General features: G+C 37.1%; 1 protein-coding gene across 1 annotated transcript in view; it reads right to left on the minus strand.

The window, feature by feature from the left end:
- Positions 1-4,524: 4,524 nt before the first annotated feature.
- The window catches only part of TAF15 (TATA-box binding protein associated factor 15), a 28,804-nt gene continuing 7,527 nt past the window's right edge, over positions 4,525-25,801 (minus strand). Inside the window, exons 3-16 of the mRNA XM_020902322.2 lie at positions 24,653-24,704; positions 24,486-24,570; positions 24,298-24,403; positions 22,366-22,559; positions 21,146-21,266; positions 12,840-12,874; positions 12,201-12,233; positions 10,790-10,899; positions 9,619-9,748; positions 7,640-7,732; positions 6,954-7,035; positions 6,752-6,840; positions 5,985-6,645; positions 4,525-4,657 (exon numbers count right to left, since the gene is read on the minus strand). Coding sequence (XP_020757981.2) covers positions 4,618-4,657; positions 5,985-6,645; positions 6,752-6,840; positions 6,954-7,035; positions 7,640-7,732; positions 9,619-9,748; positions 10,790-10,899; positions 12,201-12,233; positions 12,840-12,874; positions 21,146-21,266; positions 22,366-22,559; positions 24,298-24,403; positions 24,486-24,570; positions 24,653-24,704 — 1,831 coding nt within the window. The 3' untranslated portion in view covers positions 4,525-4,617. The remainder of the gene's footprint in view (positions 4,658-5,984; positions 6,646-6,751; positions 6,841-6,953; positions 7,036-7,639; positions 7,733-9,618; positions 9,749-10,789; positions 10,900-12,200; positions 12,234-12,839; positions 12,875-21,145; positions 21,267-22,365; positions 22,560-24,297; positions 24,404-24,485; positions 24,571-24,652; positions 24,705-25,801) is intronic.

Raw genomic sequence — 25,801 nt, forward strand, 5'->3', positions numbered from 1 at the left:
AGTAGTTAAGAGCATAGGCACTAAGGCCAGACACTCTAAGTTAGTATCTGATCTCTGTAACTTAACTAGAGATGTGATACTGGGTAAGTTGCTTAAACTTTCAGAGTCTCTGTTCCTCAATGCATCTTCTGAAAGCCCCTTCCAGTAGCAATCAAAATCATTTACACCATTCACCTCTCCTGTGATTTCATATTCAAAGGGAGTATTTTTCCCGATACCTCTTTGCCTCATAGCATTGTTACGAGAATTAAATGAGTTAACACACACTGATTTCTTATTAAGTGCTTGGTACATAGTAAGCTCCCAATAAATGTTAGTCATTTGTTACTACTTTTATCAGCATCTGCACTTATTCTTACCTCTGATTACCATGCAAGAGGCACTCTTCCTCTTCTGAGGCAAAATCCTCCAGTGTTCTGGATGCCATTCCTTCAAGGAATTTAAATACCAGTTATCCCCACTTCCTTCCAAGTAGTACACAAACATGATCCATTCCCACCCATCTTAAAAATAAAAACCTGTATCGCTGGTCTACATGCATTCCCTTCTTACCTCATCCCCACTTCTAATCACCCTTCATAATCAAGGTTCTTAAATCGTTGTTCACGTCACCGGTCTCCATTTCTCTATTACTTATTACCCTACTTCAGTTTGGGTTCAATTTTCTACCAAAACCACTCTTGCTAAGGTAGCAATTCTCAAAAGGGGTAATTCCTCCTCACCCCCTGCCCCCACCAGCCAGGGTCATTTGGTAATGTCCAGAGACACATCTGGTTGTCACAACTGGAGATTGCTACCAGTGTCTTATAGAGGGCAGGGATGCAGCTAAACTTCCTACAAAGTACAGGGGAGATCCCAACAATGAAGAATTATCCAACCCAAAATGTGAGTAGCACCAAGGTTGAGAAATCCTGTGCAAAGATAATTTACAACTCCATGTTGCTATATATAACCAATGCTTCCTATAGTGAAAGTGAAAGTCGCTCAGTCCGTGTCCAGCTCTTTGCAACCCCATGGACTATATATGCCAGGCCATAAGTCCATGGAACTCTCCAGGCCACAATACTGTAATGGGTAGCCTTTCCCTTCTCCATGGGATCTTCCCAACCCAGGATCAAACCCAGGTTTGACTGAACCCAGGTCTCCTGCATTGCAGGCGGATTCTTTACCAACTGCGCTCTCTGGGAAGCCCCTGGTCTTTATATAGCTTGGCCAGCTTGAGAACCTGACACCAGTAGTTCTTCTCTCCCTGAAATCCACTCTTGCCTTGGGTTCCACAGACACCTCACTGGTCATCGTCTTCTTCCATATCTTCTATCATCTCTTAAATGTTGCTATTTCTCAAAGAGTTTCGTCCTAGGCTCTTCTCTCTCTACAGTCTCCAAAACCATCAGAATCAAAAGGGGCTTTTGATTTTTAAATGTGCCAGGCCTCATAGATTCCATTGTTTTGGATTGGAGTCCAGACATCTTTCGCCTTGTAAAAAAGTTCCTAGCTAATTCTAGTATTCACTGAGAATGGAAAAACCACCACTGTCTTGCTTTATCATATCCCCTTTCATCCCTTTAATTACCATTTATAATGACTCAAATCTGTAATAGATTCAGTCAGTTTTTATCGAGTACCTACCTATTCTGTGTCTGCTACAGTTCTAGGTACTGGGGTAGAACAGTGATCAAGAGAAGAGGTTCCCTACTCTCTTGGAGCTTGCATTCTAATGGAGGAGAAAAATTAACCACAAAAAGATTTCAGGTAGTGCTAAGTACTATGATGACATTACAAGAGGTGATGTGTGACTGGAAGAGGAAGTATTATATATAGGAAGGCCAGCAAAGACCTGGGAGGGAGGGTGCAATGGGACCCAACATTGTGGTGAAAAGCAGTCAGCCAGGTAAGCATGAGGAAAGAGAATCCGAGACAAACCATATATACAGACACTAAAGCAGAAGCACATTTGGAACCATTAAGAACTAGGACTGCTGTGGTTAAGGAAGGCTAATATGGATAAATGTTCTATGAGGCCGCAGAGACAAAGGCCAGATCACGCAAGGTTCCGTAAACCAAGGTAAGGAATTTATAGCCTACATACAATAGGTCGTCACTGAAAGGGCTTTAAAGAGACATGACATACAATACTGCTGGCTACTGTATGAAAAATGGTTTTTAGAGGTGCAAGACTGTAGGGGGAGGGGACCTATTAATGGGCTAACTGCACATACCAGAGACTATAGCTCATACTAGGATTACAACTAGGAATACAAAGATGGTTTCAAGCCTGTATTTTAGAAGTAGGATTAAAAGGACTTCCAAGTATACAATGAGTAAAAGAAATCAAATATAAGTTGTAAGTTTTTTATCTGATCCAACCTGGGTGGGTGGTGAAGACTGAGATAAGGAATACTAGGAAAAGAGAAACTGATTTGGAGATTTCTGTTTGGTCCCAGCAGTCTTCAAAAAAGTCATGTTCAACACAACTCAGTGGAAAGGTCAAGTGTGCAGCTGGATATAATCCAGAGTTAAGGGAAGACGGAACTGGAGACACAAATTTGTAGTCATCACCATATTACATGATATTTAAAGCCACAGCCTGAATGAGTTCACCCAGGATAAAAGTGAGTGTAAATAGAAGAAAGGGGATCAGAACAAGCTGAGAAACTTCTAACGTGTAAAAAGCATGAAGTCGGCGAAGGAAAAGATAAAAGAAAAAGAAGTTCGTGAAGGAGAAAGAAGTCGGTAAGGAATCAGTGGAGCCTAATGTTGACTTCTGCTGTCCTCTTGAGCTGCCACCTGATATTTTGGCTACCTGATGAGAACTGACCCATTGGAAAAGACCCTAATGCTGGGAAAGACTGAAGGCAGGAGGAGAAGGGGACGACAGAGGATGAGATGGTTGGACAGCATCACTGACTATGGACATGAATTTGAGCAAGCTCCAGGAGCTGGTGTTGGATAGGGAGGCCTGGTGTGCTGCAGTCCGTGGGGTCACGAAGAGCCGGACACGACGGAGCCACTGAACTGGAGTTGCAGACTCGCACACCCAGTTGCCTACTCAATGTCCCTATGTGAAAGTTTCACAAGTGTCAAAAATTCTAGTTACCCACAACTGAATTAATTTCCTTCATCTTACTCCCGTTTCCTTTTCCAGTGTTTCCTAAAATTTTAACAAGCAGCACATCTACCCAACTGCTCAGGCCAGAAACCTCACTATTCTCTCCCCACTACTTCTGACATCCAGCCAAATCCCATCAAACTTCCCCCTTCATTTCTCAAATCTATTATCTCCTCCTTGTCCAGTCACTATATGAGCTCAGACCAGTATCATCTCTCACCTGATGTACCACTCTGTCTCCAGTCCAACCTCTCTACAAGGCAGCCAAAATTATCTTTCAGTTGATGCCACTCAGGTCAGGCCACTCTCCTGCTTAAAATATTTTAATGATGCCTCCATATGGAGGCAAGGGGAAAACAAAATGCAAGGACCTTATAGAGCTGATTTACCTCTCCATCTGAACTTTTGCATGCCCATTCTTAAATTCCTTCTTCCAATCACAATCTACTACATACAGTTTTCAAGTGAATAGCCTGTTCTTCATTCTGTTAACTCTTGATTTGTTCATGTCAGTTTTCTGCTGGGAACATCATTTCCTCACCCCAGTGTCTTTACGTAACCAATTCCTAGTCTTCTTTCAATACTCATCAAGCCTTCCCAATCACACTTGACTGGGTTAAGTATCCTTTCAACCAGCCATCAAAGCACCTTGCATTTATTCTCAATGGAGCAATTATCAAACTATATACTATCTGTTTGCTTGATGAGCAATATGTCCAGCATCGACGCAGTGCCTTATCCTTGGTAAGGGCAGGAAAATATTTTAAAGAATGTCAAATGATATGCTATGTACATTGGTATCTTAACCCTGGTTTGTCAAACCCTAACTCTTCTACCTAGCTCTTGTACCTCCATATTCCCAAAATTTAGAACACTCCCCTAAATAAGTGATTCTCAACTGTAAACTAACTATACCAAAATCACCTGGTGATCTTAAAATAGATTCCCAGCTCTACCTCCTGACATCCCACCAATTTCGAATCCAGCAGACCCGGGGTGAGGCCTAGGAATCTCGAATTTTCACAACCTCCTTGGGTGGTTCAGACACACAGTCATGTTTGGAAACTACTATTTTTAACGGAGTAGGAGATCAATAAATATTGTTGGAAATAACACTTTAATTTCATGAAGTAGAATTCATTTCCTAATTCTTTAGGGTTCAAGTCTGCTGCAGCTGCACCCTAAGTGTGACAGAACAATGCACTAATGTACAAAAGTCCACAAAACAAGCATTCTTTATTGCAGTATTACAAAACACTTTCCATTTTGGCAATATTTTACAACGCAGTTAGCTTCAAGAGTTGAGAAGGAAAAGGCTGAAAACTAAAGGGGGATATTTCAACTGACATTTCTAAAAGAAAAACTGTCCCCATCCTCCCACCCAAATAAAAATTCAAATGTCACTTAATTTCACTACCCAAGAAGAGGCCACGAGGAAAGCAGCAGGCAAAACTCTGGCAATTTCTCTATGGATCATGTCAGAGACAAAGGAACATTCAAAATAGTCATCAGTATGGTCGGTTGCGCTGATCATTTCTGTAGTCGTTTCTAGGAATGAAAAATAAAGAGCCAGACTAAATTCTAATTTTCTACCAAGAGGGAGCATCAGACACTTCTTCAGGATGCTGTTGACTAGCATCTGCTTGACAAATTTCTATAAGGATGACAATATGCCTAGTATAGTTCTCTACTTCTAGAAGGTGCTTACTAAATGTGTAATTTACCAGCTTTAAGACACACAAAGTTCCTAGAAGCTTTGCTATGACTAATTCTCTTAAAAAAAATTTCCATCTAGAATAAAGACTCTAAACCACTGTGGTATTTCAGGTTGGAGACCTTGCCATCCCAGCACTCTAGAGAGAGTAGATTATTGGAATAAGCAAGCAAACACCTTCACGTAAGAATTTTGGATCTGCCACTTAGTATGTCATCTTGGAAAAGTTACCTAACATTTCTTATTCCATAAAATGGAAAGTACATCTACCTCTGGGGTTGACAGAAGGACTGGAACTCCAGTATACAAAGACACTTTCTCAAGATTTGCCACACACAAAGAAGTATTCAGTAGATAATAATTACACTAATAGGTAACAATTATTCAGTGATCACCATGGCCAGCTGTAATATAATCTAATCCAACTCCACAAAGTATGGCTAAATGCCATTAGCCCTATTTTACAGATGAGAATATGATGCTCCAAAGAGTTAAGCAACTTGCTTAAAGTCACACAGCTAATAAGTGGTGGAGCCAGGATTTCAAAGATTGTCTCCAAACTCTGTGCTCTTAACTCTATGCTATACTAATTCTGGCTGCCCTGTACTGTTTCTGACATAGAGAAGCTTAGTACAGTAATTGAAGTTATTTTATTTTGCATCACTGGTTACTCAACTCTTTCTTGTCTCTACACCTTTCACATGCATCACACACTCCCATCAGTACCACCAGTGATTTTTAATCTGGAAAAGGTGTTAACAATCTCCAAACAAACAACTGCAAGGTAGCACATGTGACTGAAAAAGCACACCCCTCTAAAAGGTATGCTTGCCAAGCACTTAGATTAAAAATCCCTGATTTACACAGTTTCAAATCATCTCTCAATCTCGATTATCTTTAGCTATAAGAAAGAACGCACACACCTATCATACATTATTCAAATATAAAGATCACAAGTAAGAATTTCCAAAACAAAATAAATTTTGGAAATTACTAAGTAGGGAACTAAATGGATCTTCTCCATCCTAACTGAAAGAATTGACAATGGGAAACTCAAGTTATAAAAAACTGGACAAGAAGAAAACGTGATGAAAGGGGCTTAGACTCTAAAATCTAGGAGCAGTGAGGTAGAAACGTTAGCAAACACATTCTAATACCTACCTTCCTCCCATTTTGCCTCCATAGCCACCTCGGTCTCCTCCGTAGCCTCCACCTCGGTCTCCTCCATAGCCACCACCACTCCTGTCTCCTCCATAGCCTCCACTTCGGTCCCCACCGTAGCCACCGCTACTACCACGGTCTCCTCCATAACCCCCCCCACTTCGGTCTCCACCATAGCCTCCTCGGTCTCCTCCATAGCCTCCTCGGTCTCCACCATAGCCTCCTCGGTCCCCTCCATAGCCTCCTCGGTCCCCTCCATAGCCTCCGCTTCGGTCTCCTCCATAGCCGCCGCTTCGGTCCCCTCCATAGCCGCCGCTTCGGTCCCCTCCATAGCCGCCGCTTCGGTCTCCTCCATAGCCGCCGCTTCTGTCTCCACCATAGCCGCCGCTTCGGTCTCCTCCATAGCCGCCTCCTCGGTCTCCTCCATAGCCCCCACCACGGTCCCCACCATAGCCACCTCCTCGGTCCCCACCATAGCCACCCCCACTTCTGTCTCCACCATAGCCACCCCCACTTCTGTCTCCTCCGTAGCCACCGCTGCCACTTCTGTCTCCACCATAGCCACCCCCACTTCTGTCTGCACCGTAGCCGCCTCGGTCTCCACCTCTGCCCCCACGGCCTCTGTAGCCCCTCTCTCCACCATAGCCTCTTCCCCGGAAATCTGCAAGGTAGAAATGAAAACCAGTAAGGCCAGCAGAATCATGGAAAGCCTGCTTAATGCTAGTCAGAAGACAGGAAGCAGGCAGACAACGATAAGGCTGACCCACCTCCTCCTGATGGACGGGAGTCCTCTGGTCTGGGCTCATTGCACTGGTTGCAAGAATTCCTTCGAGCAAAGTTCATGTTTCCACAGGACCTGAGAAAGAAGGGAAACTAACGCTCAAGTTTCCAATGGATTCAGAGCCCCCTCTTGCACCTTCCAAATTCAATCCCAACTCCTACATCCACCAAAATAAACGGGGTACTTACGGATTAGGGCAAACCCAGTCCCCACTTTTGGGGTCTCCACCTCTCCCCTGAAAGCCTCCACGGCCTCTGTATCCTCCACGGCCTGGGGTTAGTAAGGAGGGAAGAATCAGTAGCAGATATGAACAAAGCAGAGGAAAAGCATCAGATGAAAGAACTAGGTGTTCATCAATAACTGCACAGCTCCCCCAAAATCAACCTCTTATGGCAGGACTCCATGATTCTTTGACTGCTTTACTTATTCAGTCAACGTAGGAAATATGGAAGAAGCTCCAAGACGCACATTATAGTTCAAATAATGCACTAAAAATCTTCAAAGTCCATTTTCTACAGCACCCTCCTCAGTTTGAGAATCTCAGTGATAAAGATTAGGTAAGAAGACATATTCCAAATTTAAGAAATTAAGACACAACAGAAATAAACAAGTTGGCAGTAACTGTATCAGGAAACTCACAAACGGGTCAGATTAACTACCAAATCAGCTATCAGTTAAATAACTGCCTCCTAATTTCCAAGTGAAACAAATTGCATTATGGAGCTTTCCAAAGGGATTTCTAGAACCTTTTCCCATCACTTTCTTAGTTGTTATGACACTTTATTTACCTCATCTTCTATTCTGTATCTCACTTTAAGACAGAAAATCTAAACCCTTTGTGTAAACCCAAGCCTGTGAACAACAAGAATCTTACCTCGCCGCCCACCTCCACTTCCACCTCCTCTCATGAATTCAGGTCTTCTGGTGGCAAAGGACACTTTAATGATATTGCCATGAAATTCTTTTCCTAAAAAACAATGAAAATAGCTTTGAAGAAATGATTCTCCATATCTCCATCTCTCAACAAAAGACAAAACTGCCTCGGAAATTTTTAGTTTCAGAGAAATAATTGACATGTTCTCACAGAAATTCAAACACAGGAGCGTTCAAGAGTCAAGGCAACTGTAGTAGAACACGACACGATCTACTGACTAGGACATACTTATCACTGGGAGACAGTCATTTCTCACGGAGCAAGAAAGCCAGTGTCTAACCATTTTTACATGGAAAAAGCCAATGAATGTAGTATGCTACCATTTCTTTTTTTAAGGGAATGAGAGTGTGTATGTGTATGCATGCATGCACATGCACACATATGCCCATTCATACACTGACTATTGTTGCGTAACTCTCAGTAGGTGAAAAGGCAGAAAGGAAACTCATTTTTCACTATATACTCTTGGTACGTTTGAAGTAGTATCTTTAAAAATAATGTGTGCATTTGTGATTATTTATATACATATACATATACACATATTCTGCTGTCCCAGGGCCTTAGAGATAAAAATTAGCCTTTTCACTTTATGTATTAAACAAGAGAACAGACTTATCAAAAAAAGGTGCCCAAGGACTCATAAAATAGTTAGAAATCTGGGAGTCTTAGCCCTCTCAGCAAAACTCTTAATTGCTATGACTGGCAACCTTCCACAACATCAAATGGTATAGCAAGCTCTTTGACATATGAAACAAACCACGGATAAATATTTTAAAAGCTCTACAAAAGCCTGGTAATTAAGATCTGAACTATGGAGTCTCTGTTAAGAGCCTCATTTGCCCTATGAGGGAAAGACACAGTCATTGTTTTAACATATTATGAGCTAAATAGTTCTAAGATTCACAGAAACTATGAAACAGAAAAGTGAGGGAGGATGGACCTAGCCTTTCAAAAGCAGGGTCTGCTTAGAGCAAAAAATTAAAATGCAATTGTGTATTGGAAGACACAGGTGCAATAATCTCAGAACTGGGAGAAACCACAAGTGCCTATCAATCAGGCACAATTTACTTCTTCAGAGACAGTGCAGCCCAACTGCCTGAGTTTGAGCCCTAACTCTGCACTTCTGTGATCTTGGAAATTACTTATCTTCTCTGTGCCTGAGTTTCATCATCTGTAAGATGGTAATAAAAGGGTACATCTTACAGGGTTACTGTGAAGATCTGAGTTAACGCACATAAAGTTCTTAGAACTGTGCCTAGCTCATAAACTACAGTAAACATGCAGTGTTATTCTCCTGCATTAGCAGGTGGGTTCTTCATCACTAGCACCACCTGGGAAGCCCCATTACAAGGTACAACAAAAACAGTAAGTTTACAACATGGGGAAATGACTGTGATAAGACGTCAAGGAAAAAAAAGCAAATAAAAGCATGAGACAAAACTACACTTGGAGTAGAATGATAAAACTATTTTAAAAATACATTTAAAAAAACTGGAAGAAACACCAGTAGTTTTCTCTATGTAGAAGACTATGGAAGCTTTACTCCTTTCTTCTACTTTTTCATGTTTTCTTATTTTCAGGGGAAAAAAAGTCTTATTATACAAGTCTTCTAAGTACATATTAACATTGCATTTGAAGAGAAATTAACCTAAATTTTAAAAGAATATAGTCAACCAGGCCAACACTTTACATTTCTATGAGGGTGGCCTCAAGCACAAAGTATGACATTAGGAAATATTTTAGACAAAGAAACAGTTCATCTCACTTCTAAAGGTATGTAAGAATTCTGGCCTGTAGTCTCAATAGAATATCTAAAAGAGTAAATATGAAGATAATCATTGTCTACCAGAACATATTTTGACTTCAAGACCAAAAAACATTTATCAAAACCACACAGAAAGCACATGAATGAGGCATACCATCAAACCAGTCAATGGCTGCCTTAGCTGAAGGCGGGTCATCAAACGATACTGTTGCCTCCCCTTTTGGCTTTCCTGTGTCCTTGTCTGTGTACAGATTTATCATTGGTTTTCCAGTCTTCTTATTTGTCTGAGGAACAAAAAAGATGGTGTTAGTTTTAAGAAAAAGTGATGAACCACACAGATAATGAAAAATTTATTTTTTTAAAGGAATTCACATATCTATACTATAAATACTACCAACTTAACATAAAAATGAAGTTATCTGTAGGTTCTGAAAAGGAAAATTCTAAAATACATTAAGTGAAAACCAAACTATAAAAATGGTACACATTATACTGTTTTATCTATATATAATTTCCTCAAACCCTCAGAAAAATAAACATAATGCTTCATATAAACATTTACCTTGTAAATCTAAAAACAAAACAAAACAGGAAGAACATTCACCAAGCAAATAAATTACCATTAAGGCATACACACTGGATTTGGCTGAGAAGGGAGTAGAAGACAGGAATTTTTACTTTTCGAAACTATGTGAATTTTTTTGACATATTTAATGTGTTAATAATAATTTCTTAAGAAATGTTTGCTCCCCAAGAAGGGAAAAAAAATAATTCAAGTAATTCCATAGACACCCAAAAAAACCCTGATTTCAGGCAAATGCTACAATCTACTAACACTACTCTAAATGCCGCTTTCTAGTTGCAGATGAAAATATATGCATGAAACAGACAGTGTACAAGACACTTAAGTACAATAAAGTTATGAAATAAAGCATTATTATCTTAGGCAAATATATAGCAGACATTATATACCAACATAAAAAGTTGTTAGTAATAACTTGGGTTTTCATATGTTGGTATTTCAGAATATAAAAATGCCACACAATTTCATTTGGTTCTCACAGTTTTAGGAGGTAGGCACAGACTATGTTTAGAGTACTAAGATTGAAAACCAAAGCTGTGCAAGGCTACGGAAAGGTAAACACAAGCAAGGAATAAAATCTTTACGTATTTAGCAAATTTAGCAAAGGCCTACAGCCACGGGTGAGCACAAGTGATAAGAGACAAGTGATAATGGAGTGTGGACTTCTTACATAATCTATGTATCTTAACCAGAACATGTTAATAATTATGAGATTTTCAACATAAGCCAACTTCTTACTCACCTTGATGATTCCTATTTGTTTAAAGAACTCCCCCACTTGATCTGTAGACACACCCTCCCCAAGTCCTTGTACAAAGATTGTGTTGTTATCTGAATTATCAGATTCTGAATCTAAAGGAAAAAATATATATATGATTAATTTTACATACTGCTTAGGTTTAACTATATCCTGTTTAGTAACCAAGAACTGTAATTTACTGTTCAATAATCAACTATTTCTATGACCAAAAGGAAGAAGGACCAATATAGGAAACCTCTTATGATGAACATGCAAAGTGGTCACAGTATTTGTTTGGTAGGTCAATTCTTGCACTTAAACTTCATGAAAAGTGGCTCAAGTCCACACTCTGCCAAATACACAGACCGATTAAGGAAGATCTTATAAATCTTACTCTTCAAATTCAGATACAGGACTCAAGCTCAGAAAGAGATGAAGAAACATAGTATAAAGTAGCATTCCTTTCTTAGGAGGGCTTCAATTCTTTCTGGCTAATGAATACTTTTAAGGTTCTCTGGTAGAAATTCCCCAAATCTGACACTCTGGACTTCCAAGCAAGCCAAGCAGAAGTGCCCATTTCCCATTCATTGTAATAAGCTTTATATAAACCAGAGGGTATAAATAAGAGATAAATGATACTGGAGTGTGGACTTCTTACATAATCTATGTGTCTTAAGCAGAATATATTAATACTTATCAGATTATTAGAGGCACCTTGACACACACCTTACCTTACTCGCATACTTTTGGATTAGTACAACAAAGTAAGAAAGATGTACAAAAATTCAGTCCATCAAGGGATAATTCAGAAATTGACATCCATATAGAGTACTTTAGCATCTTAATAAAAACAAAAGTTCTGATTTCAATATATATTAAAATTTAACTCAAATTTTTAATACCTAAATTGTAACTTTCAAAATGCTCCAGGTAGCCATGAACCTCATTTGAAAATAAAAAGGCACATGAAATTAGTGACCTCTGCCCAGAATAAGACAATTCTCTCATATGTGATTTCAGGTTTCTTAGGCCCATTAAGCAGACTATTAATCCAACACATTGTCTTCAACACAGCTATTCTAATTCCCCAATGATACGAATCCTCTTGTACCTAATTTATAGTCATTAAATAAATAATGCTAATGAGACATACAAAATCAAGTGTTTCTTCACAAAAACAAAGAGGAGGGAGCAGGGGAAACCACAAACAGTGATTTTCCTTAGCAAACTTTCCAAACCCCTTGAATTTTTCGTGCTGGAACATCTTTAAAAGTGAAGCTTCCTGGTTCTGGCAATACATCAAATCAAATCTTCCTCCTGTACTAACTCCTCCAAACACACATATTCTTCCTTTGAAAAAATGGAAAACTAACATTTCCTTAATGGCAAAGTCACAAACTATTATAAACCTTACCAGCATCTGGTCTGGGTCCATAATCCCTGTGACCTAAGGGAAAAGAAAAGAAAAAGAAAAAGAAAGCTATTTAAGGCGACTCATTAGAAATCACTTAAAACAATAATAATAACCAAGGCATGAAAAGTCAATACTTTCAAAACCCTTGTAAGTAACCATCACAGATTTACAAAGTAAATATATAAATTAAGTTTTTTATTAAAAGTTTAAGAAATCAAGATGAATGTCAATATTCCCTTAAGCTTGTCCCAGACGGCACCAGCCACTTTGGCATTATGCTAGTATCACTTTTGTTAAGCTCTGTTTGTGAAGGCTGATTGGAAAACCCTAGTAATTTAAAAACACCATGTCAGCTACCTTTATTAAAAAACGTTATTGACAAAATCCAGTGACGGTCTCATTCATTGGTCACCACAGACTCTCATGCAAATTCACTGTGTAGAAACCCATTGGACTATTTGAGATCAACTCTGTCTTTTTAATATTTTGAGATAAATATGTATATAATTTTTTTAAGCACACAACACACACCAGCCTCAACAGAATAAGAAAGGGCTTAGACTACGTCTGCGGGATATTGGTGGCTTTTAGATTTATATAGCATTTCCACTGAAACATTTTGGGATACTCAGCACTTACCACCAAAATTTTTGAAGCCACCGCGGTCACCACCACTGCAGAGGAAAAATTGAAGAAATGATTTCTTCCTTAAGTCTCTAATGTGCTGAGCCCTGGGCTCAATCTACACTTAACTGTCTCAAGTAGAGTGCCCAGGAAAACAGTAGCACCTCTAACTTTCCAGTAAATTTCATTTCATAGACTTCAAAATGTTGTTTTCACCTAAATGTTTTCCCAAGGATCTATTTCCACGAGGGTGCCTTTTCAAGAGCATTACAGAACATATCTAATATACTCTTACTTTAAAATCTTCCCAACCCCAAGCCAAAGGGATTCAAATCAACTTAAACTGAAGACACAACAGGAAGAATGCTAAACTAGAGCAAACATTCTTTCCAAGGGGATATTTTTGTTAAATATGAGAAAAAGGAAAAGGACTAGAAGAATATAAAGCAAGGTTAAAATTTTGACAGAATGGGAGAGGAAAAAGCTCGAACACTGTTCTATTGTGATATCAAACAGTGGGTTTTACGAGATGAGGAAAAAAGCGAGGTACAAATACACACAAAAGTGAGACTGAATGAAAGCAGTCTAAGAAATTCAAATCATTCAAATACCTAGCAAAATGAGCACTAGCAGAAAGTGTAACTTTAAATTGCCATATGCTAGATCTCATCACAGAACTGCTGAAATTCAAGCTAGCCAGTGCTGTGCACACCAATCAGGACTATGTCAGAGACAGAATGCTACATACTCCACAAGAAATGACTTTAAGTGGCAATTTCCACTGCCAGTAAGTCAATGCCCCTTGTGTGCACAGTTTTATATAAGAAATCTCTTATCAAGGAACTCTTTAAATACTCATACATTAAAAGCCTGTTTCTCTTAACTGAACCATGTAATCCTCTTAAGATTCATGTGCTGATATTGATATAAAAATAATCAAAAAGTTTTCAGATGGTAATACCTAATTTTTTACTACTACTCATCTTCTACTATAACCCAAGAAACTAGTCCAATATACTAATGTCCCTTTAATAATAACCTTGCCCTCGAGACAGGTTTTCTGAGCCATCCTGAGAAAAATCACTCTGACTAAATGAGAAAGAATTTTTAAAGTCTATTCTAACTACCTTGATGCTAAAAAAAAAAAAAACTCCCTTGCAACTGGTATATAGTTATAGACACAAACATCTCAATTTGCTATTAATTTTTACTTGATACCCAGAAAATCTAAAAAGGAGAATAAGCCTATTTCAAGGCTATGCAGGCAAAGTGAAGCTCAGGTCTTTCATGTGCATAGTTTCCTACTGAGTATCTAAGACCTCTCTTTCAGAACATTATCCAAGCCCTCTAGTCAACCCATGCTTCTAAATGGCCTTTTTATCACTGCTTAACTCTTTAGTGAGAGGAAGCCAAACCGAGTTCTGAGATTAAACGGCTAAAAATCTTATTAGAAACAAGGTATCTCAGATTTCTTCAAAGATGATCATTAGAAATGATGAGAAAAGAACTAGTGAAAATATAAAGCCCATATTCCTGTCAGGTCATTAAAACACCCAGGATAAAGTTGTTTTATTTTTTAAATAGAAATTTTTCACAACTAAGTGCTGGAAGAGATACCACTGAATTTTGCTATCACCTAAACCAAGAACCAAACTGTTTATATCTGGCTGCAGTGGGGGGAAAATACACAATTTCATACATCATCTAGTTCCTGTAATATCTATCTGGCCAGCAATACAACTTTGAACAAATAAAGAGGTAAAAAAAAGAAAAAGGACATAATCCCTGTACAATACAAAGGATATAAAATATTTGAATAGGTTTATAATTTCCTATTCCTCCATATAATAATATTTTAACTTAAGTCATCATTACTGAGCACTTTGAAAATTCAACAGCTGAACACTTCAAACACATTGGCCTTAATAAATACGGAAACAGAATAAGTCTATTAAATAAGTACAAGTCTTCAAATTAAGAGACTCAGGGTATATAATCTTAACTATCACTAAACAATGTTGAAAACATAGACCAGTCAGTAATTCTCCCTTGGCTTCCGTTTCCTCTTTCACAAAATAAGGGTCTACACCAGGGATCCCCAACCTCTGGGCCAGGAACCAGTACCTCCAGTCAGTTTAGCGGCAGCATTAGATTAGAAATAAAGTACACAATAAATGTAATACACTTCAATCATCCCCAAACCATCCCCCCTAATCCCCAGTCCATGGAAAAACTGCCTTCCATGAAGTCAGTCCCTGGTACCAAAAAGGTTGGGGATCGCTGGTCTACATCCTTAGTATCTGAAAGGTGGTCTACAGAATAGCAACAAAGGCAGAGCCTAGAAGTGTCTCAGAAAAACAAACGCACCCAGACCCACTGAATCAGTATCTACATTTTAATAAGATCCCCAAGGAGTTTCATATGTGTATTACAGTTAATGAAGCACTGGTCTAGATAATCTATACTTCTCTATGGGACTTTCTTTCAATTTTCAATATTTCAACACTTTTCTTTCCTTATTAACAAAGTTCAATTAATTACAGTTCCTTACTAGGAAACACATTATATTAAATACAGTAAACAAACCTCAAGTAGTACCACTACCAAATCAGTTAATAGAAGACAGGCCTTTGGTTACGAATCTTTCTTCGAAATCTACAGTCAAGTTACAAGTCCCTTTTCTATAAACCAAGTTAAGGCCTTGCTAGCAAATTAAGACACAAAGGCATATGAACATCTGAGTCAAGGTGTTGCCACAACAAATTTTTCTCCTCCCAGAAAAAGCAAAACTGTACACACAAAGAATTTCTGAAGAATGTTTTAAAGTAAAAAAGTAGAGGTATTTACTAGAGATATAATATAACCATACTCAAATTTATGACTGAGTGTCCCCTGCATAAGAAAATCAACTGTACATCCTTGACTCAATTACAGAAATGGCTGTCCCAGGTTCACAGTGTAGACTGAGGGTTCCTTCACTGTTGCAGCGTTATTTACAGAAGACAATGAGGTTTAACTTCAGGTGCTTGTCAAGAAAGAAAATGTTCTTCGACAGAGTCTCTTATTTCCAAAATTTAATTTTTTTTCAAAATTTAATTTTTAAAATTCCAAATATATCTATATTCAAGGACTAAAACCTGCAAAAAGTAACAGTACAATACAAGAATCTTTATTCCCAGAAAACTCAATACCCAGAAAGAAAAAGCAACTCAGCCAAAAGTTGAAAAAGATTAGTTCTTAAAAAAACTATGTTTGATTTTTCATATCAGTAGTCCAGAATGTAATTTTTTGGATATGAAGACTAACATGCAGTTCAGTTCAGTTGCTCAGCTGTGTCCAACTCTTTGTGACCCCATGGACTACAGCATGCCAGACTAATATTAATTCCAAACATAAATGACTCAAGTGGATTTAGATCCCATTTCTCAACAGTAGCTGTATTTGTTCTTTTTTTTTTTTAAGATCTTTTTGACGTGGACCATTTTTAAAATCTTTACTGAAACTGTTACAATATTGTTTCTGTTTTGTTTTGGTTTCTCAGCCACAAGGCATGTGGGATCTTCGCTCCACAACCAGGGATGAACTTGTACCCCCTACATTGGAAGGAGAAGTCCTAACCACTGGACCACAGGGAAGTTTCAGTATTTATGTTCTATTCCCTCCCATTCCTTATAGGTGTGGTAAAAAGGCTTTCTGGATTCAGTACTTATCAACATTTCAGAAGGCCAAGAATCTTAACATTCTAGAGCTGCACTGTCCAATACAGCATTTATTAGCCATATGTAGCTGTTTGCTGACCTTCTGAAATATGGACAATCTAAATCGACATGTATGTACTCTAAATGTAAAATACAAAATGGATTTCAAAGTCTTAGTATGAAAAAAAGAATATGCAATATCTCAATTTTTATATTAATAATATGATAAAATATTTTTGATATATTAGAATAAATAAAATTTATTATTAAAGTTAACTTCACTTGCTTATTTTTTTAATGTCGCTACTAGAAAATTTTAAATTACCTATGTAGCTCACTGTTGACCCACATTATATTTCTATTGGGCAGCACTGTCTGGACTATCACTAGCACACATGCACATTTCTAAGCAAGCTATTCAAAAACTCTTTTAAGAACATTCAAAATTCAAGGTAACTTTTTGAGACTTGAGATATTAAAGCCTAAAAAACTACTTAATGTGATGACATACTAATAATGGAAAGATTGTCTAGTTTTAGTAATTTTGCAATGCATTCACTGCAATGATAAAGTTAAACACACTGAGAAAAATTATGGCCTTAAGCTTCTAGTACACTAGAAGGTCAGTGGCATTTTATTTGGTTGGTGCAAAAATAATTGTGGTTTTGCATTGTTGAACTTTGCCATTTGATACTGGAATACACTCTAAAATGTGATTATGTTATACATCATTTTAATGCACATTTCTCACTATGTTTTTTTGCTAATGACTTATTATTTGCTGTCTATTTTACATTTATTTTAGACTAGGGAAATGATGTTAGGCAAAAGGCAAGTTCAGGCAATTTTCTTATTCAAAATGTGTTATAAAACAGCAGAGACAACTCATGACATCAACAGCGTATTTGGCCCAGAAATTGCTAATGAACACATTAGTGCAGAAGTGGTCAAGATGAAGTGAGAGCCTTGAAGATGAGGAGTGCTTTGCTGGCTATCAGAAGTGGACAACGACCAACTGACAGGATCATCAAAGCTGATGCTCTTACAACCACACGAGAAGTTGCTGAAGAACTCAGCGTTGACCATTCTATGGTTACTAGGCAGTTGAAGCAGACTGGAAAGGTGAAAAAGCTTGATAAGTAGATGCCTCATAAGCTGACCGCAAATCAAAAAATTCATTTTGAAATGTCATCATCTCTTATGCAACAACAAACCATTTCTCAGTGGAATTGTGACGTGGGACAAAGAATGGATTTTATATGACAGCTGGTGACAACCAGTTCAGTAGATGGACTGAGAAATAGCTTCAAAGCACTTCCCAAGTCAAACTTGGACCAAAAAAGGGCCATGGTCACTATTTGGTGGCCTGCTGCCCACCTCATTCACTGCAGCTTTCTGAATCCCAGCAAAACCACTACATCTGAGAAGGATGCTCAGCAAATTGATAGGACACGCCGAAATCTGCAATGCCTGCAGCTGGCATTGGTCAACAGAAAAGGCCCGACCACACACCACACAACCAATGCTTCAAAAGCTGAATGAATGAGGCAACGAAGTTTTGCCTTATCGGCCACATTCTCCTGACCTCCTGCAATCAACTACCACTTCTTCAAGCATCGCGACAACTTTTTGCAGGGAAAATGCTTCCATAACCAGTAGAAGGCAGAAAGTGCTTTCCAAGCCTTCATCGAATCCCAAAGCATGGATTTTTATGCTACAGGAGTAAACAAACTTATCTGTCATTGGCAAAAATGGTTGATTGTAACGGCTTCTACTTTGATTAATAAAGACATGCTTGAACCTAGTTTAATGATTCAAAATTCAGTTCAAAACCGCAATTACATTTGCACCAACCTAATAGATGACAGTTAGAAATTCAATCTTTTTTGCTGCAAGTGCTTTTCCCAAGAAAAACATTGTTTCCTATAGTCTTCACAAGTTTCTCTTTTGTAACTGGAAAGCTCACAGATCTCTTTGGTCCTAATTCCTCCTGCAGTCAAGCAACAACCTGAGTCTAAGAAATGTCCCATCCTTTACCACCCATTCCACCTTCACCAGCAAACTGTGCCCCTTCTTTAATTATAAACCCAACTAATGTCAGATATTCTTCAAACAGCCCTGAAAGGATATTTTCAATCTTGCTATTTTTAAATAAGATGATTACAAACACAAATGGGAGTGTTAATGAACACTAACAAAAGATGTTTGGGTATTTTGATACTTAAATGTAAAACCAAGTACAGGAAAGCAAGCCCTGAAACTGGGCCTTTTTTTAAAAAAAATACTTTACTCCTATAAGTAAACTAAAAAATCATATCCTGAAGAAGATATTGTGACACATGAAAATTACATGAACTTCATGTTTCAGTACCCATAAATTAAGTTTTATTGGAACAAAACCATGTTTATTCACTTATACAATGTCTATAGCTGCTCTGGTGCTACAAGAGCAGAGCTGAGCAGCTGCAACAGAAAACGCATGACCTGCAAAGCCTAAATCACTTATTACGTGGCCTTTCACATAGTGTGCCAACCCAATATAGAAAGTAAACATAATCAACCACATAAATTTCTTAAAAAGGTCTTTTATGTACATTCCATTTACTAGTGGGGTGGGGAGGGGGGTAGAGGGAGAGGGAGTGTATAAATAAATAAATATATATATATATATAGACAGCAACTGGGCAAAACCCCTCCCCACCCCCAAATTCTACCCTGACCTGAACCAGACATTTTGACCTAACATACACTGGGCTTGTATATAAGATTTTGTTTGAAGAGCTTCTAAGGTTAAATAAAAGTTTGAAAATCAAAAATTTAGCTCATGGGCCAAAAATTATACTGAAATATGTTGCCAAGGAGTTAACAAAGTGCTTAAAACACCTGGGATGGTTAAGATACGGATCTTCCCTCCTTTATCAGGAAAGGTCCTTCAACTCTTTGATCCTAAGATTAGTCATCTACCAAAGTTGAAAACATATTTTTAAAGACTTTCCTACCCTCCTCCTTTTAAAAAGTGGGATTCTGCTATTCTCAGACAGACATAATTTAACAGGTAATCTATACATATGATTATAACCTCCGTATTAAGAAAATTAAACTTATGATATACTATAAAACATATAGCATCCCAAGGCAGCCAATTATCTAAAACAGGGGTTCCCAACCTCTAGGATCTAATGCCTGATGATCTTAAGTGGAGCTGATGTAATAATAGAAATAAAGTGTACAATAAATGTAAAAACATTTGAATCGTCCCAAAAGCATCCCCCTCTGATCCCAGTTCATGGAAAAATTGTCTTCCACAAAACCAGTCCCTGGTGCCAAAAACATTGGGGACCACTGATCTAAAACATATTACCTGGAAAAATCACATAACCTAATAGTTATCCTGTCTGGGATGCTGTTTGACGGGAAGAAGCTATGGATAGATAGTAAGCACTGTATCACTGTACACTGTTCATTTATATCCACATGATGGTACACTATCCTCTATGATACAAAGAGGCATACAACATAGTTGCTTTACCTTAATACACTGACTTAAGCTATTAATCAAAACTTTTAATGTTCAAGTCTTATAAACGTTTTTCAAATATGTTTAGACTTTAGATTTGTTAGATCAAAGCACTGTACACTAAACAGAAAAAGTCAGTGAGATAGACTTCCTGGCTCAGTTGAAAAATTAACAGTGCTGTATGTAACTAATTTTCTCAGGTTACCTCAGGGAACAGACACTCAGTCCCTAAGAAGCAAAAGAGTACTGATATATTATTGTCAGTTAACACGCTGCTGACAATTTCAATGCCCAAAGAACACAAATTATCCTTTAAGCCTGCATATTTTATACATGAAATTCGCCATGTACAAATTTCATCTGAAGACAGTAAGTGCCAACTATTTTTTCATTCCTGTTTTTAGAGCAAAAGTGCTAAATTTACAGATATACTTGAAAGTAATTTTAAAACCAGCTTTCATAACATATGCCATAAGTAAATACCAAAACCTAAAATAAAAATAACAATTAAAAAAAAGGAAAGCTGAATTAAAGTCATTCCTTTTCCACAGCTTAGTCTAGACAAAATACACAATGGTATGTGACATTGTACTAAATATTTCAGTAATTATTTACTTAAAAATAGGAACAAAATAGTTCAGTTATATACAATCTTTCTCTCCTCTGCCAACCTCAACTTTATACTCTGCTATTGCTTCCTAATATTTTCCCATCCCAAAGGGATTCATTATTAAAACAGCCTCCCTACCTTCTAATCTAGAATTCTAAACTTACCTTTTACTTTCTATAGATTGAAACACTTGGATTTCCCAGAGTCATCTTTTAAATGAGTTTAGAGTCTATAGCTCTGGCATGAAAAACATAGTTAAGTGGTTTAACCACATTACAGCAGGGGACTTTTCTCCACTGGTTTTAATACAACAAAAGGTGGAGGTAATTTATGTGACATCTTAACACTGAAAATAAAATTTGAAGTTCTGTCCTCTTGTCTAGAACATAATCTCTTTTTTAGGCATCTTAACAAAATCAGATGATGGAATCAAACCAGCTAAATAATATTTTTAAAAAAGAAAAAGAAATGTAGGCATCCGTATCTAAAAACTTACCTTGATCCTGTCATAGGACCTCTTCCATCCTTGTCATATCCCCCACGCCCTCTACCTCCTCCCTGTGACCCGCCATATCCTCTATTATCTTCTCCATACCTACTCACATCACGACGGTCATCTACAGAAAAGAAAATTAATACAAACATACATGAGTAACTTGAAATTTCTGACAAAGGCTTTCCACAACACAATCCTAAATGGCTCTTTAAATCACCTTCAGAAAATGGCACTTGTGCACAAAACTCAAATGCAAGTCACCATAACTCAATCTGGAATTAAATGTATGAGAATTATACCTGTGTCAAATTCCATTCTACCAAAGTCAGACAGCAAAACGATGGCATAGTTATCACCTTTTGATGTGATGGTAACATGAAACAGTTTAAGTACATTAGGTACAGAATCCTAGTTAATTAAAAGGACACCCTAACCTAAAAGGCTACTTTTTTCATGTCGAAAATATCTGAATGTAAGTAAAACACAAATAAGGAATAACCCGATTTTCAAACCGAGAAATAGTAGTGAATATATTTACTGAATAAGGTATTTAGTGAATGAACTTTCTCTTTTACTCAGTTGCTAAGTCATTCATTCAACTAGTCAACAAATATTAAGCAGGTACAAAAATGACAGGACCTTTGCCCTTGAAGCATTCATTTTCATGGCTGGTCAGATTCTTAAATACCACAGTAAAGATAAAAGTGGTATGACGTTAGAGAAGGTTAATACAGGATCATAATTTTCTCAAATCACATACAGCACCACCACCAAAAAGAACTGGTAGCATGAACTTCCCGGCTGTGGTACAGTGGTTAAGGTTCTGTGCTTCCACTGCAGGTGGCAAGGGTTCAATCCCTGGTTAGGAACCTAAGATTCCACATGCTTCATGGTGCAGCCAAAAAGTACAAAATTTTCAAATTTAAAAAAAAAAAAAATGGCAGTAGCAGCACTGTCAACTGATCACTTTATTGAGACAACAAAGGAAATTTTTTAATTAGCCAGCAAAAAAAATCACATGACCATTTGGAGTCTCCAAGAAGTTCAGGAATATCAACCTAAGAAACTAACTTTGATGGATATGAGAGAACATATGTTCAAGGTCACTCCAAATGTTTACAGCTGAAATCTGTAATTTGTATTGGGTCTTTCAAAACAAAGTTCAATATACAAACAATTCTCTGAAGGTTAAAAAAAAATAAGAGGTCAGCATATCTTACCTTGTGTGTGGTGGCTGTAATTTTCCCTTTGTGAATGGTAGGACTGCTGGTTTTGATTATAGGAATCATGCTGCTGATCATAATTTGACTGCTCATCATAAGAGCCTTGATGTTGATCATAGCCTGACTGCTGGTCATATGAATCTTGTTGACCATAGTCTGACTGGTCATATGAAGGTGCTCTTCCACCTTGGCTAAAACAGAGATCAACAACTTAAGTGACTTTACAGGACTGTTTACTGTAGTTAAGCTGACTGAGTGATTGCTATAAGACCTCAACCACATTTACTTTCTGGTGAGAATCATCTAGTTTTTATATCTAGAGAATCTTATCACCAATGGAATGACTTTCAAACAATAATTCTACTATCACTGAAGAGGTGTTGCATTATGAGAAAAAGCACACACCTTTGAAAACTATAGAGAAGCAAGAATATTTTGGGGACTACTTTCTTATCTTTAGAACCTTATCATTAGTATACTCTTCTAAGCATCTCCAATAGTACAAAATATTGCTATTAGAAAAGAGTAATAAATCATTCAAATTTTTAGTCTGCTGAGTAGGAAGAAGGAACTTGCTTTGTGATGCCACTTTTTAACTGAAAAGAAGTCTAACCATCAAAGACTGCTTTATTATCTCTGGCCATTAAAAAAAAATTCTAAGCAGGTTCTGAGCAATATGGTTATTAATTACCTACTCTCAGGATGGGAGTGTTGAAAGAAATACTTCATTGGATTTGAGTTCTAATGTTTTGAGTTACTAAAAAAAAAAAGGGAGTGGGAACAAAATGGCCTCCTATCTTAATTGTCACATCTTATGTCACATCAAATGATCAAAATATCTAATAAAGATCAGTATGTTCCCCAACTCCCTATCCAAAGCACATCACAACAATGGTCAGAACCCTACAATTTCCTTGAGAATGACTTAAACCAAATCTAACATTTCTCTTTGGTCCACACTTAGATGTCTCATTTCCAAAACTGTATCCTTATAAAAAGATTCTCCTTAAATTTAAAACTAACCAATAGGACTTGAAGAACCTTCTAATATAACATGCTTTCTTGATAGTATTCCCTACGCTTGTATTCCATTTCTACTTTTCAAAGCACTCTCCTATCCATTAAGACTGATAAATGTGATGTCATAAATCTTTTCCTAATTTTTTTCCCGATGCTTTTATTTAACTGAATTTCACTTAGAATAATTTCTTCCCTGCAGAAGCAAAAAAATACTAGTGACTTCCATTTCTGTCTCACTTTTTAGCTGTGTAACTTGCAAGCCAACAAAATCTTAACAATCTCAGTGGTAATTAAAACAGAATCAATTAAATTAGGAAATGCAAAAGCATTTCACAAACTGTAAAGCACAGTAAAAAAAAGTTGCTATTATTAAAACTAATAACAAGGACAGGCTCCTCAAATCCAAAAATTATTTAAAAAAAAAAACAAAAACCTGTAAAACTGCCAATATTCACCTACCCATATTAACAATTAAAACATTTTTAAGGTATCTGAAATATATGGATAGTTTTTGGCACTTTTTCTTTATTATTTTTGTCCCTGAAAAGGTAAGACATTAAAATGGTTAAAAAATAAAATGGAAATAAAAAGTAAACATTGGTAAGTCTTTATAGGCAGCTTTTTTATTTCATCTCACGTATAAAGCAGAGATCCAAATTTTACTTTTTAATATTTAAATCATCTGCATTCATTTAGAGCTGCACTAATTTTATAAGTAACACATGAAAAGGACAAAATATCAACTGACAATTTCCACATTCTTTATAACACAAACTATGAAATTCATACTTCATCAACACTTTTCTGAAAAAAGTGTTTAAAGCAAGGACTTTTTAGTGAAAACTGTTAAATGCCCCAAGTGTTCTTTTCACTTCCCAACACAACCTCAGTACTTTACTGTTTCCTTACCCTCCTGATGATTCCATGTTTTGCTGTCCCTGGTTATTATAAGATTGTTGCTGGCTATATGAGCTCTGCTTTTGATTCTCATAACCACTGTAGGACTGTGAATAACCTAAAGATTGAATGGATACACATTTAGGAAAGGTTCTGATTTTTTAACATCTAAAACAGTAAATTTAACAAATCAGTCCAACCTGATTGGCTTTGTCCATAACCGGAGTAGCCGCTATAGTTCTGTCCATATGAAGAGTCAGTACTTTGTCCATAGCCAGAATAGCTCTGAAATTTAGATAAATACAAGTTTCACTGCATATTTAAGATTAAAACTATTTATAAAGAACTCAATTTATATTTAACCTACTTGTGGTGCTTGTCCATAACCTTGGCTGCCTTGATTTCCATAGGAAGAATAACTGTAAAAGAAAGACGTACTACTTGAAAGAAATGTGCTAGAATTTAAAAGCTTAAAAGAACTCTATCCTTATTTTCAACTATCAACTCAAATACAAGCTTCTTTCCTGAAAAATGGTCAATCTGCCTACCTCTTAAAGTCTAACCAAAAGGTGATAACCAAAGACACAAAGACACAAATGAAGTCATTTCAAGACCTCTTGAATGTCAATCACCAGACGTTTTGCTTTGACAATCTCCCACAAAAAAAACTTCACCACACCTAAGACCCAACGCTGCCCAAGATAAAAATAAATAAAAATAAGCTTGTTGTGCAGAAAAAAAAAACTTTACCACCAGAGCTAGAAAATCCCAAGAGAATTATGCTTGGATGGGTAGGAGGCTGGGGATAGAATGGTAGCAAGACCCATAATAAATATGTGAAGTGAAAGAAAAAAAAAAAAAGACTTTAAGTTAGAGCTTCAATCAATTTAACTGTGCTCTGACAGAATTTCTTCCTACCATTTACCTTAACTTGCCTCTAAAATCCTAGAAAAGGCACAGTGTGGCATTAAATGTCCAATTTTTAGTGCCTCAGTAATAGAGGTATGTGTATCTTCAGAGCACTATCACAGAGTAAAACTATATTGTACCCCCTGCGTTACAGCACAGCCTGGCATACAGTTTTTAACTGAATGAATACATGTAGCTTCCTCAGATTTGAACTTTCTTTAATGTTATTATATATAAGCTTTAACGAGTCAAAACTTTCTGAATATATGCCAAAGCAAAATAAAACATCTGCCAAATAAATTATTAGTTTAGAGCTATCAAGTACTAAAAGAATTTAACTTTATAAAATATATTTCGTTGAATAAACATTTGCCAGTTGCCTACTACAAGGGTCTATCCTATGAGAATAAAAAAGTCAAATCAGTTTTGTTTTCACTAAGCTTAAAACTTGATGACAGAAGATATCTGAGATGCTCTCCTGAAAATCTCACACCGAGCTACAAAACATTTATAGTACAAGTTGAAGGCTGTATTTCTGTTAAGCAAGAGAATCCTACTACATGTGAATGTATTCACATAAAAACAGACTTTTTATTGTGAGCATAGC

Source organism: Odocoileus virginianus, chromosome 17 (assembly GCF_023699985.2).
Source record: "Odocoileus virginianus isolate 20LAN1187 ecotype Illinois chromosome 17, Ovbor_1.2, whole genome shotgun sequence".
Classification (NCBI taxonomy): Eukaryota; Metazoa; Chordata; class Mammalia; order Artiodactyla; family Cervidae; genus Odocoileus; species Odocoileus virginianus.